Below are 14,575 nucleotides of genomic sequence, written 5' to 3' on the forward strand. Positions count from 1 at the left end.
TAAAAATGGTATCGAAAAGTTGCAAATCGTTTTACTGTGTTACTTTTCAGCCGAATTGTTATATGTTTTGAAAAAAAATCAGACAATGAAATCTAGGGCTTCATTACGAAATCGTTATTGGAATCGCAAGACAAAGCAGCAGTGATAAAAAATCGATATCGGTATCATCATGATGTTCAAGTTATAAGAATGTCGTGTTAAATTATGTAGTGTTAGTTTGTTTAACACACAAATGGCGGCTCAAATGAACAATAAACCTGTATCGTGATCGCTGGCTTCATCTACCAATGATTTTTTCTGTTCAACCTCGTAAGACTTGGAAAATATTAGGTTGTTCCCGAATTCGTGCCGACTTTAAGGGAAAAAAATCCAAAGTATCATTCTTACAAACACACAATTATTCGAATGTATTGGGTCATTTAAAAAGTATTCGCGTTTTTCTGTTTAATTTCTGAATGTTTTTTTGATGTAGGACTACGTCTAAAAATTCCGGACGCTTATATCTGGATCATTTCTTAATAGATCGCAATTATGTTTGCAAGGTCTGGGATAAACCATGGACGCATCAAAAATTCCCAACTAATCGCCCTAATTTTTTGGAGCGTCATCAAAAATTTATGTGACACTTTTCTGTTGATCGATTCTGGTGGTTTCTTCCATAATCGCCTCGTGAAATCTATCCAGTTGTGAACCGTACAACACGGAATTAACCTTTTGGCCATGTAACTCCTCATAATCGGAGATTCGCTTCCAGTTCCACCATACACACCGCGTGTAATCCTGGCTTTGATGTTATTTGCAGTGGTTTGTCTTGCTTATCCCATGATCTTTGCAAACAATATCGTATTTTACCCATTTCTATACACCGTGATCGATTTTCTGATGAAAATTCAGTCCAAAATTTACAAAATGTAGCAAAAATTTACTATAATTCATGTGGCTTCCAAACATCGAGTTTCTTTACGAAGTTTTTTTTTTAATATTGATTGGTTAATTCTTATGCCTAGTTTACACAGTGTAAGGTATTGCTGAATCGATCCTTCCGCAATTTCAAAACCCAACCTCCCAGCACTTGTTTGGTTTCTCGTAAAAAAACTGGACAAGGTTCTTTTCCATGCTACCCAATGGGCCGAAATTATTGCGCTCAAGAAAAGTGGCCTGAAAAATTGATAACCGGAAAGTGCAATATCTGGTGATGATGGCGGGTGAAATAGCACTTCTCAGGCAAACCTAACATTTTCGGCCAGGTTGTCAAAGAGAAGGAAGATTGACATTGTCCTGATGGAATATGACGTCTATTTTATTGGCTAATTATGTTAGTTTATTCTGGACTTTAGTTTCGTTTAGTTATAAGCAAGGCGCTTGTATAAATGTATAACAGGTGAAGCAACATCATCACTTCAATGAGAAGGGTATTACGGTTTGTGGAGCGGGGGTTGTTTGTTTTGTTATTGCTAGGATACGCCATTTTTGCATTTTCACATGCGAGAGTAGTGGATGAACTGGATGAGAATGAAATTCTACAAAATCATCCCGTCTTTTTCACATAAATTCGCGAATGCCGAACAAAGTGGGCATCGTTCGAATAAGCGTCACAGCAGTTTGTAGAGAGCCGCCGGCAGCGTTCTGATGCTGTTTGTAAACAATACCGACAGCAATTCCAATATGGCTGAAAGTGCATTTCATATGATTGTTTCACCTGGTATATATAGAGGCGCCTTGGTTATAAGCAGTTCTTGTTAGAATCTATCGAAGCTCTGTAGAAGCAGATTAAACGGAATTCCTTTCCAATCTCACCAGACACAAGACGCAAAAGTATGGAACCGATATATTGTAGATTTATAGAAATCGCATCAACCGTTTACACTAGCGTGAACTTCTATAATTAATATATTCATATTTTCGGTGAATTTATTCACCTGAAGTAGAACTGCATCCAACTTTAGTGATTTCTCTCCAGTGAGAAATTCACAAGCGTTTACATATGGTGAATTTATTCAAGTTATATATACCTCGAATAAGTGTATTATATTTATTCTCATCTGTTTACACCTTTTTTCACGTGAATAAATCCATCTATAGCTATAGATCTCCCTAATGTAAATCCGCCATAACATACTTTGGTGGTATCTTCGTCCTGACGGAATGTATGATCCTCTTCTGCCAATGTAAATAAATCCATCACTCTCAGTTCATGTGCGTTACTCTCAAAATACACATTTCAGCGAAACAGTTCAACAATATGAAAAAATATGGTCTCTTATTGATAAATACGGAGTACTCGCAAGGGGCGACAAGATTGAAATTTGATAAAAATGCAGAGCCGATTTTATTCTTTATTGATTATGGATATTAATGTATTTTCAAAAATATTCATTTTATGTATCCACGTGGACATTATCTGAACCCCCTCCTCCCTCTCCGTGGACAATCGTGGACATTTTCGTACCCCCTACCCCCCCTAAAGTTGTCCACGTGGTATGTGGACAGCCCCCTACCAGATCGAGTACACCAGTGATCAGATAATGTGAAAGCCATGACCAAAACAAAAGTGCATGAGCCTATCATTCACCGACAAATCGGGGAAGGCTTATAGATTTACTATGGAGCTTGCTTTCGCAAGCGGATCATCCGTTCGCGGATAATCGGGGTTCCACTGTACACTGAAAATAATTTTGATTCTGCAACAAAATTGAATTTCTCAAAAAATCGGGACAAAGGCTAGATTGTGAAAAGTAAATCGGGACGCCCCAAATAGATCTCAAAATCAGGACAGATGGTAACCCTATGCAACGGCAGCTAGTATTTATAAAAATGACGCTAGTTAATACCAACGTTGAGAAGGCATAAATTCCACAGCGAACGTTTCAAAATTTCCATATTATTTTGCACGTGACTCCACAAGCTGCCGATTCACTTACTTAGAAAATAATAAAACATTGAGATGTTGTCGATTACAGATGATTACTTTTTATTTGCACTTGTTTTAAATTACACTGTAACAACATATAACATCTATTGTGTTTAGTCGCATTATGTTCTGTAGTACTGGGTTATGAAATGTTATTTATTATCTTTTTTTTTTGGCTTTTCGTGTGAAGCTTGCTCCACATACATTTGCTCAGGCTATGGATTATTATGTTCTTCTCAATTTAGCTAAAATCATTGCGCACATTTGATACGCACCTTATACTTGGGAGACGCTTTCGTTGGAGTTTCAATTAGTAACTACAATGTTGCTCTACCATGCACCGATTGGTATTCAATAGTATTTCATGACCAAAAATGAACTCGTTCAAAAATTAAGCAACTAATATATGTTGATAGATTGTTCTTTTTATATATGATTTACGATTCTCGCCACTCTCAAGATGAAATATACATAATGGTGAATAAGGACTTATGTGATAGGATTTAATGACATTGTTCTGATTCACCATGATTGACGGTATCTGAGAATGAACGTGAATCAATTAATTAACATTTCATTCGAAGGAAGACTTTGTGATTTTGTTGTTCATGTTGTTTCGATAATATTTCTCTTACGCGATTCGAACTTATACAATTACATTTTTTTTTTCAAATCGTCATTTAAAACTGTGTTTGCCTCAAACGCATGTTGTTTTACTCCATAAATACACTTTAATTACACTAGTTGCTAGTGACTAGCAGCATATAGTGCAAAGCTAGATTGATTATTAGCAACCTAGAAGTACATAATCTGTATGCGAACTCACTTCAAACCTTTTAACCCTAAGTTGAAATAAAAAGTAATATCTGTACAAATCCTTCATAGTTTTTGTGCAGATATGACGTTTCATTTCAATTCAAATTGAATAGGACTGATAACAACCATTCTTGTCTAAACTAAAATAAATTTTAAAGCGTTTGGTAATTTGTTTAATGTTATAACGGCCGATCCTTGCCATTTTTCAGTCGATATTTGGTACATTGTGAACATGATGAACAAGTAATGGTTTAAATTATGTCTGCCTTTCCGCATGTATATATATACAATTTCCACAACATAATCTTGAGTTTTAGTTAGTTCTGAATTTTAGGATAAAGAAACTTAAAATGGTAGCAGTCTTAGAACACATGTATTTTATTTCCAACTACGACTCTATACTATACTTTTTACTGCGCACTACACATGGATAAAATGCTCAATTTAACGAGGTCAAATTATCTAGTATTTTACAAATTTTGGGTATTCAAATCATGTCAACCGAATGAGGTGGGAGTATTAAAGTTACGTTACTGTGTATTACCAATGAGCAGTGACGCATGTATGTAATGAGAGGATGTATGAGAGAATGCATGGCTTTGTATATAATATGTATATATATATTTTTTGTGTATATATAATTCTTTTTCATGTTATTCTTCGTTTTGCAATACTTAATTCCAGTAAATATTTTTGTCCGATAGTAACTTCAAATCTTCTAAACTTAGAACTCTTAGAATGATCTAACAGTGCTTATATACGAACTCAATACGTAACGGTATGTGTAGGATACGGACTTTGTTACAAATTTCAAGCTTAACGTGTTGTCAGATATTCATAAAACTTAACAATAACCGTAAGTTTTGGCAAACAAATTTCATATGAATATGATAGGTTTTTCTTAAATTTTATTAACCAACCAAAATATCCTAACATATATAAATAAGTTATTAATATTTACTCCCAACTTAAAGTCGAATAGGATGCATTGATATGTTATACAACAGATACTCCTTGGTTGTCGGTATATACTTCTCCGAATTGCTTCATTCAAAACGATTGACTGGGCAGTTGCAAATTGTTCCTAGGCCTGTAGAATGTTTTTCTATCTTACTTTTGTAATATACTTCTGCTAACGCTGTCTGTACTCCTATTGATTCAACCCACAACTTACAGATCCTGACCAAGGCGATCAATTTCGTTGAGCATAAAATCAACATCGGCCTTCGTGACTGCTATCGACGATATGATTGAGCGGAAGAAGTTAGGGCGTCGATCGTCAGGTTGATAGCCAACCATCAGTGTACCGGCCTGCATCATCCGGGATTTAATGATTGGGCAAATTTTGCCCAGCTCCTTTTCCTTCCTAGCATCATGAGGAACTCCACGCAGTCTCTTCGGGATGTACCAGAAGGAAACGTTGACACATTCTGGCTCGAGTATCAGATAGAATTTGTCCGATTGCTCTCTAATACGCTTCACTTCGTACTCAGCCAGTTCCATCAGGTGGTCCATATGTTTCTCGAAGCCTTCAGTACCCTTGGAACGCCACTGCAACCACAATTTGAAAATGTCATTATGACGGCCGCATTGTATTACCTTATCACCGGTGTCGTAGCTGATGTCATACAATTTGTCGGTCATAAAAAGATACTCGGCCGACATTTGGTTACAGCTGATCAGGAGACCCTGTAAAGTATAAAAAACAAACTAGGTATTAACTAGTACTCTATGATAGATCATGGATTTACATGTAGAAGTTTAACAAATACATAAATACGGCATTATATGAAATGCATTGTTAAACGATATGCCATACGAACTTGATGGCAGTGTTTTCTATAGCTTATTGAGAATACCTTAGAGGTTGTAGAGGATCATATTCGAAGAAAAAATCCTTCTTTTAACAAGATTAAATTGTAACCGTTACAGATATATTGATTTTTTTTAGTGCTAGGTTATATTCGCTGTATAATCTTTCTAATCGAAGCATTACGCTATTTTTCTCATGTTTGATTTTTTCTTTCGAAATTTCAGAAAAATTATCACACGTTGTCCTGCTCTAACTGAGCAACATTTTCAAAGTTGAAAAACTTACAGTAAAGTTGTCTTCCTACCATCTTATGTAACGCAAGTAAGTAAGTAAGTAAGTAAGACTACGTTACTCATACTTATTTATTTATTTTATTTAAGGAAAACTGCGCGCTTTTTTATACTGATAGAAAACAAAGATAATAACTCAATGGAACCGAAAGTATATCACTATGACTTTCCGTATTGCATGTAACAAGTAACTAATAGGAGAAAACAATAGTATACAAATAAAAGAAAATCCACAACGAGTTCAGTGCAAGTGTTGTGAAATACTCGCACTAAACCTTTCTATTTTCCTATTTTTTATTCAATATGGCCGTCTAGTCAAGCCGATAGCTCGCATGATAGCTACGCTACGATGTGTAACGGGTTTTACCCGAGAAAGTTTCGTAGGTAAATGATATCATCCAATCGTTTCCGTTGCTTGCCGACCGGTTACTTATTTCTATTTGGTCGAGATTTCTTCGTTTATTTGTGTTTGGTCGAGATTTCATCGCTGAATAACAAGCATTAACAGTATTCTGAGTGGCAAGTTCGAGAAAACGCTAACCACACGGCCAAGGGAGCCATACTTCAAAATACTATGCACCAATTTTAGATGCGTTTGTGTCATTCTAAACGATGGACAACGCAATTTACTTTTGGTTAATGGGAAGATAAAGGAGTCACTGGGCGCTAAATCAAGGCTATACGGTGAATTACCCAAAAACTTGATGTTTTAGGCGTCAAAGAAGGCATATTCTTATTTTGAAAACACTTCACACACACTCAAAGTTCCACGTGTCTTCTACAAAGAAACTATAATTTATTTTTAATTATCTTTTGAAGCATATTGATCGAATTTTCTCAAGATTTCCATTAACCAATCTACCCGATTCTTTTTCGTTCTAAATTATGCGGTATACACCACGAACAAATGTTTTGGCTGCCAGAAATATTTGGCAAAACATTTCCACTATCTATTGCGTAAGCACTCAACAATGCTTTGAATTTACAAAAAACAATGAATTGTGATCATTCAATCAAATCAATTGATAGAAATTAATTGGAAAGTAGAGATGAGAAGACACCGTAACTCACTGGTTTTAAAGTTGTAGTTCTTGTTAGAAGAATAATTTAGGTTTGTCAATCTAATGATCACTTTCCAAAAGGATTTTTTTAATAACATTGGGCTGGATTCTGCTTGGATCGAAAGCGAATTTCTTATTTTTTAGGGGCAAATATATTTTCTTAATGGAATCAATAGAATTTTCGATTCAATCTAAAAAAATTAACTATTTCCAATTTCATTTGAACTTGTCGTTTTGATACATAAATGCTAGAGCTGTCTAACTAACTTCTATTGTGTATACTTTGGAACATTAGCTATATACAAATGATTCAATCAAAGTTAAATGTTTGTCCATAGTTTGCACCCATCGGTTTATATTGCTTTCTTCAGGACGAACACGTGTTTGTGTAAAAAATATTCTCTTTCTTTTAAAATTATATGTCCACTAACACATCTGAAGTATATTGAAACATATCGATACTTACATCTTCCTTGAAGTGGATCGTAGAGCATTGCAGCAGTGCTCCCATCAGTTTGTGTGGGTTCCATGTGACAGAATCCGCTCTGAAAGTATACAATGCACACTCATAAATTGCTGTGAATTTTATATTCTTGTCACATTTGGCGCTATTCGTAACAATCGAAAATACTCGCCACCAGACGGCAAACTTCTAGACAAATATTTCATGCTCACAAACAGATGGATTTTTGCCCCCTATTCTCCGTACAGACACGTGCTAGCAAACCAACCCTTCGCTGATTGTTTGATGTGGCAGCAAATTTTCCCGCATAGTGATACCCGGAGGAGTGTTTAAGAATTAATTTTATACACACATTTTATTATTTCACCCCTCCGACATTTTCTGCCCCATGCAACCGGGACGACACTTGCTGAAGCATGAATTCAGTCGGAAACTGTCAGCCTCTTTTAAAAAGTGAGAAAAAGATGAGCATTGCGGTGACGTGAATCCCTTTATCCTTGTTTGTTCAGTGACACTGAATAAAATGAAATACAAATATTTGTTTGTAGACTTTAAAAATGATAAAGGCCTTTTCTCGATACAGTGTGGTCTGAACTAAAATGAGATTAGCGCAGAATGATCATTTGAAAGCCTACTGAAATCATACCTTTTTTGAACCCACAGGTGTTTCCATTCACCGGAAAAGATTACAAAGTCAATCCTACTCCGTGATGGAGCGTTTTCCTGTCGTACAAAAGTGTGTTTCAGTAGGGCTGAGCTAGAACATTCTCTCTAAAACAATGATACTGGGCAAAGTGTAATGCATTTATCGTGTACCATTTGTTTTGAAGCATAAAGAATACGTAACTGAGAGCGATTTTATAGAATAGGGGAATTTTTGTGGTATTAACAAGTGACGATGAGATTAATTGAATCTGTTAAACATCTGTGTTTGTTTGTTACAATTTATTTATTAGGTAGCCGCGTGCACCTGATTTCTATATTCGACAATTAATTACTCCCACGTCCCCTTTTCATTATTCCGGAATGGAACGAGCTAAAAAACAGATTTCCAAATTGCATGCGGCATGTTGAGGGATTATCATAAAATTCAGATTCATTCAAATCGGGCCAGCTCAACTTTAAAACCACAAAGCTTTAACGTTATCATCCTAACGTCGTCGGAAAATGGAAATGCTTTTAACCTAATAGCTTTGCGTTCGTGAATTTGTTTCGAAATAATGTAAAATGAATTGACGATTTCAAGCATTATTTTGTCACTCTGTGGTGTGATTAATTACGGACTTTTGGGACTTGCGGTGGTAGGCAAATCTTAGAGCAACCTATCGAAATGAATGTTGAAATTATTGTGAAGTTAGTACTCGTCACATATTTGCAACGTGTGTAATACCAAAATGCGGATTTGTGGTTCGGCAGTTAGTATCGAATTAGTTGGCGGTTCAGCGGGGTTCAGCTTACTTAAAATTTTGAAATGCAATATGATGATGTATACATCTGATTACGGGACTGGGACTGTGTGTTTGATAAGACAATCGTAGGACTTCATGCACTTTGTCATATCGAACCCAAATATTGATTTACTTTACGGGTCGATCTGTTTCAATTGAACATGAACGCTACTAATGGAGACTTTTAGAGTAGTATGGAATATCAAGGATCGTTGAATGTTCGTTGAATGGGTGACATATGGGGACATCATTGTTGAAGCCGTTTTCGTGAATTACATTCGTGAAGCTTAGACTTCAGCTTGTACACACCTGATTGACGTACAACATCTTCAGTAGTTAGCTGTGTTAAGTAGTAAATTTAAGAGTCTTGATGACCTTCAACATTACAAACGACTCTAAAATACCATCCGCTATCTTGCCTTTTGGTTTATTATCATCAAGGACAATATAATAAGTTGAAATGTGAATACATGATTGATATAAGAATAGAATTAATGTTTAAGTGTGACCATCAACATTGTTACAATCTCCTTCTATAGCATCTTTTTCCTAAAGAAAATGTGTCACACTCCTAAACTCGAGTCGACCACGAATAATCGGTTTCCTACCTTATTAACCTTAGAATCAAGGAAAAATGTTCATACACACTGGAGTCGCTTTTTACTCGGGGGATTCGTGCCGCGTAAAAATAAACCGGGTAAATTCCGAAATCCGTGTAAAAATCTAACAAACAGTGAATTATTAATTTAAAATGCAACCCATATTCTAACAATTGATTAACTGATTTTTTTTGCAGGCTAAAATCATGATATCTGTTTCTTGTTTATTTCTCAGCTACTAATCAGTGATACAATACAAACTTAGCTCGTGAAAAGTCGCATAAATTAGCACCAGCGATGCCATAATAAAATCTGTATTTTTGGTCTCAACAACTTTTTATCTTAGTTTTTTCTCAGAAAATCTGTATCGAAATCTGTATTAAATTTATAAATTCAATTTCGAAGCATAATCTAAGCTTTAGTATCATTGATTGGCATAGTTATCATGAATTTGACGATGTTGATGATATCCACGAAGAAATTCGCATTCAATGTGCTGTTTTTACAACAGTTTTTATTTATTTTTCGCCTTAAATTGAACATGAGAAAGCAGTACTTCACGCTACGAAAGAATCTCAAAATAAATCATTCACACTGACTCGAATGCTATATGAATAAAATTGGGGAGATGGGAAAAATAATATTCAGATCAAGTCATAAATTATATTGGATCGGAATTTAGAAAAATCTGTAAATCTGTTTTAAACCAAAAAAATCTGTTATCTGTAACTACAGATTCTTGGTTTCGAAAAATCTGAAAAATCTGTTTAAATACAGTATAAATATTCTGTAGATATGGTAACCCTGATGGTGACAAGGATAATCAGACCGTACCGTTCCACCAAATGGACTGTTGGTTGAGGTCGATCGGATTGACGCCACGCGAAAAAGGATCAGCTGGATTGGTATAATCCAAAAAAGTGGTTCCAGTGACATGATTCTAAAGCTTTTTCAACCACAGCTGTCCGATTAGCTACGAAAGTTTTCCATCGGGACAGGGAAGACTCCAACTAATGTAAAACAGAAGGCTTGCGATGATCAGCAGTGCAACAATGATTTTGGACGTTAGAGACTGGACACTAACAGCTCCGGCTGATTCTGTAGCTGTATGCTCCGTAAGCCTTCTATGAGACACCAGAAAAGGTATGGAGCTGGAATGAGGTTGCGATGGCTACCGAAATATAGCGTGGAATTCGAAGAATGGCGAAAGTATCTAGCGTTTCGTGGAACTTTTTCCAAATAGATTGCAAGTGTTAAGGAAAGGACAATCCTACTCAAGTGACTGGTCAACCATCGAATTTTTTCAGCGACGAGCGCGAGGACTTCGGTGATCTTGGGATCATCGACTTAAAAATTTCCATCGAACGACTCTATCTTCCGTTTACTTATAGCAACCGTGCCGTATACTTTACAAAAAATTTCGGCATGTTCCTCTGCGCATTCGATTTTTCTGGAAAGACATCTCGTAGCGTATTTCTTCAGAAATTTCACTCATTTTCAATTCAATATACAGTACAAGATCACTAATTGGGGGATGACTGCACTCCAACTTGCAAATGACATCTGCTTATTGGGGAAATCAACAAGTGTCAATGTTTGTTGTGGTTTTTGCTTTCGTTCGCTGAAGGTACACAGTAAAACCTGTTTTTTGCGCTTGTTTTTTCTATGCGCGATTTTTTTTTGTGTGAAGCGGCAACCTGTCTCAACGTATAGAAAGAAAACAAATTGAACGTTGATTACGAAAGAAAAAATTGTGTGTTGAAAACAATTTTTTTAAAGTTTAATACGTTTTTTATGCGATTTTTTGTGCGGTCCCAACCTCTCGCACAAAAACAGGGTTGTCTTTATATTGTAACGTCAGAGCAAAACTGACAAGATGACTCCTTTTTAATTGGGCCGCGCCCCAATTAGCGAACCCCCCATTAGAAAGCGCCTCAACCAGAAAACTCTTAATTAGCGAGCGTGTACTGTACCACAATTACTACTTAAAAATTTGAAAACAATTACTTGTTTATAAATAATGTAACGCGTTCATTTGACACAATTGGATGAGTACTGACTGATATATGACCATTAACATCATATAGTGATGAATATAACCGCGGATACTTAGATGCACCATGAGATTTAAATTCTTCTCTTATATCCATCTATATACGATTATACAGTTTTGTGTAGCCGTTGATCAATACTTACTTACGGTTTATTTTCAATTCTTAGTTTGAGAAAAATGCCCCAAAAGATACAGCATTGTTTATTTCTGCTTTATCTAGTATCGATTTCTGCCGGCACTTTTTTCTCTGTCTGTTTTTCGTTTTCAATAAAAAAAATTGAAAGTATACATCAATTTGCTTGCAACATGAAAAATTGTTTCTTAATCACAGCTGGGAAACCCCTCACGTTCACGACGGCTTTAGCAACAGCTTGTAAAATTGAAACGTGGGCTGTTGTTGTTGTTCCCCCTTTTTGAGAGCATAGATCTGATGGGGGATGACAATGGATGAATGATTAAAGTCTCATCGCTGAAGGTTAAATGAACAGCTGAGATATTCCAGTGTGTGATTGTTTTGGCGCAGTCGGGCGTGCAGCAGAATTGAAATTTTAGGCATTGTTGTCCACGATTAAAAACGCTTGTATGCCCGACGGAAAGAGTCAATCTTTCCTATTTTTGACAGCATGATTAGGAGAGGGAAAAAAACTTACCGCTCAACTCCGGAGAATCTGGGATGACGATATTTCTTGGACAACAGTAAGCCACCACCCCATGCAGCCTGTAAAAGATACAATAAGGGTAGACGGAAATCAATCAACCGTCTCTGGTCGGAAGTGTAATTTTCTACTTACATCGATGTGGAACCAGCAGTTGTATTTCTCGCAAATATCAGCAATCGCATTCAGTGGATCAAACGCGCCTAAAACGGTGGTACCCGCTGTAGCATTTACGAAAAATGGGATTTGGCCGCGCGCCTTCCGTTCTAGTATCAGGCGTTCCAGTTCAGATGGTATAATTTTCCCATGTTCATCTGATGGAACCATGACACAGTTGTCGGTTCCAAGGCCACAAACGGCCGCACATGACTTCACAGAATAATGACACTGATCTGAGGTGAACATAACCAGTTCTCCGGGCAACGCGCGGGCTCCATGCTCTTTGTAGCCTGGGAACATTTTATGACGGGCAGCCAGAAAGGCATACAAGTTGGAAATCGATCCTCCAGGAGCGAGAATGGAATCACCTCCTTTCCATCCGATGATTTCTCTCATTTTCGATAAAACCACGTTTTCCATTAGAATAAACACCGGTGCAATTTCATACGTGAACATGTTTGTGTTGGCGGTTGCAGTGAGCCATTCTCCAGCCATCGAGATTACGTCCAAACCACAGGAGAGTTGATTGAAGAAGTGAGGATGACCTAGAGAAAAAGTGAGCAAAGCGGCTTTGTTAGAGAGCCATCGATCCATCATAATACGGGATTTGAAATATTTGCTGAATGCACCTCTAGCTACATATACCCGAACGTAATCTTGATCATTAATTATTTGAGAAAATCCTCTCGTTTAGTCCCTATTTTCTCCACTTAATACAGACTGTCTATCATGCTGGATTTAGCGCCCTAGCGGATTGCCCAGCGCAATTTCATGTCTCGTTTGGGCGAGATTGGGGCTACAGAGGGATTTTCCCGATAACTCTTGACATCATTTTGTGCGATAGACAAAAGGCATTCACGGTGTGAAATGTAGCGTGATAATCTTTTCTATTAGGATTTTTAAACACACCATGTAATAGAATTGCATTAGTTGTGTTTGGTGAAGTAGAATTCAGATGTCGTATTCCGAAATAACTTCATCTATGCATTTTTTTGAAGGTTGGCTTGTGTTGGAAATTGAATTATTCCAATTTGAATTTGCGATATCATACAAACGAAATTAACGGTTTATCGCACCGAAGCATATGTTTTCCATCCCAAAGATTGCTAATAAATTCACTCATTCGTAAGCTTCTGTTTGTACAAGGAATTAGTGCTCAGGCGAGTGTTTTAACCCTACAACAGATTGCACTCGAAGAGTGAAACGATGGTAAAGCTTCCCTACGCTGTGATAGTTGAAAAATCTCTGATAAGGGAGAGGAACTGTCTACCCTCTTGTTGACATTATAACACCCCTCAACAATCCATCATCGTGAATGTGAGAGCATTTTTTCATTCAATAAGTGCGACTTGGAGTATTCTGGATTTTGGTTGATTTTTTTTCCATCTATACTCCAACGGCAGAGCATAAATCTGAGTTTGATTATATTCTATTCAGATGAAAATATAACCAAACACACGTGATCTCTGGGGATATACATAATATTATCGCCCACAAACAGAACCGCTGATAGCAGTGAAGTGTTACCCTTTTCTATTCAATACTTTTATTGTATTACGTTAGAAGGCGCGTTAATTCGATTTATGGCTCAGTGTTCGTTAAAATAGCTATGTTTGGGGAGGTGACTCTCTGTTCAGATTACAAAGAAAATGTTTATTAAAATGGAATTAGACAAATCAATACCAAAATTAACTTTACTCAACTTTATCATTTTCCCACTTTTAACTCAAGACGAAATTCCCAAGAAGCCATTGTTGGACTCATCCTCCTTTTGTTCAACCGGATTCGTTGTGAAATTTGTACGGTTGTGGCTTGGCGCTGTTGCGTTCATCGTACTAGTCGTTCCACTGGGAACGTAAGTGTCATCCAAGAAGAAGAATTCCCACAATCCAGAAAAGGTGACAATCCTGTAGATGTGGTGAGTCAGACCTTCTTTCCCCTCTTTTAGTAGCTGTACTGTGTCTCAAGTTCGTCTTGAGCTGATACCGGGTCTTAAATGTAATCGTTTGTTTAAGTTTAGTCAGTTGTTATGGTGTTATGTAGTTTTAAATATTGTTTCGTAATTTTTTTTTTAAAAGGAAATAGGAAATACAAATGGTATGTAATATGTTTGTTAAGGGGGGACCGGTCTGGAAAAAATAATAATTTTTTTTGCATTTTTGAGAAGCTTATACCCTCAGAAATGTTGTCCTAAAAGAATTTTCAATATTTAATTTCGTTGGAAAGTTACAGTCAAAAGTATGAAGTCACCTCAAGGGATATAGTATTGCTGTACGAATTTTAAAACACGTTTTTCTCGAAACCGT

At 36.6% G+C, this 14,575-nt stretch overlaps 1 protein-coding gene across 1 annotated transcript in view; it reads right to left on the reverse strand.

Annotated features, from left to right (window-relative positions):
- Nucleotides 1-2,945: 2,945 nt before the first annotated feature.
- The window catches only part of LOC129765115 (glutamate decarboxylase), a 54,323-nt gene continuing 42,693 nt past the window's right edge, over nucleotides 2,946-14,575 (reverse strand). Inside the window, exons 3-6 of the mRNA XM_055764996.1 lie at nucleotides 12,246-12,814; nucleotides 12,105-12,172; nucleotides 7,358-7,436; nucleotides 2,946-5,416 (exon numbers count right to left, since the gene is read on the reverse strand). Coding sequence (XP_055620971.1) covers nucleotides 4,898-5,416; nucleotides 7,358-7,436; nucleotides 12,105-12,172; nucleotides 12,246-12,814 — 1,235 coding nt within the window. The 3' untranslated portion in view covers nucleotides 2,946-4,897. The remainder of the gene's footprint in view (nucleotides 5,417-7,357; nucleotides 7,437-12,104; nucleotides 12,173-12,245; nucleotides 12,815-14,575) is intronic.

Source organism: Toxorhynchites rutilus, chromosome 2 (genome assembly GCF_029784135.1).
Source record: "Toxorhynchites rutilus septentrionalis strain SRP chromosome 2, ASM2978413v1, whole genome shotgun sequence".
NCBI classification, from domain to species: Eukaryota; Metazoa; Arthropoda; class Insecta; order Diptera; family Culicidae; genus Toxorhynchites; species Toxorhynchites rutilus.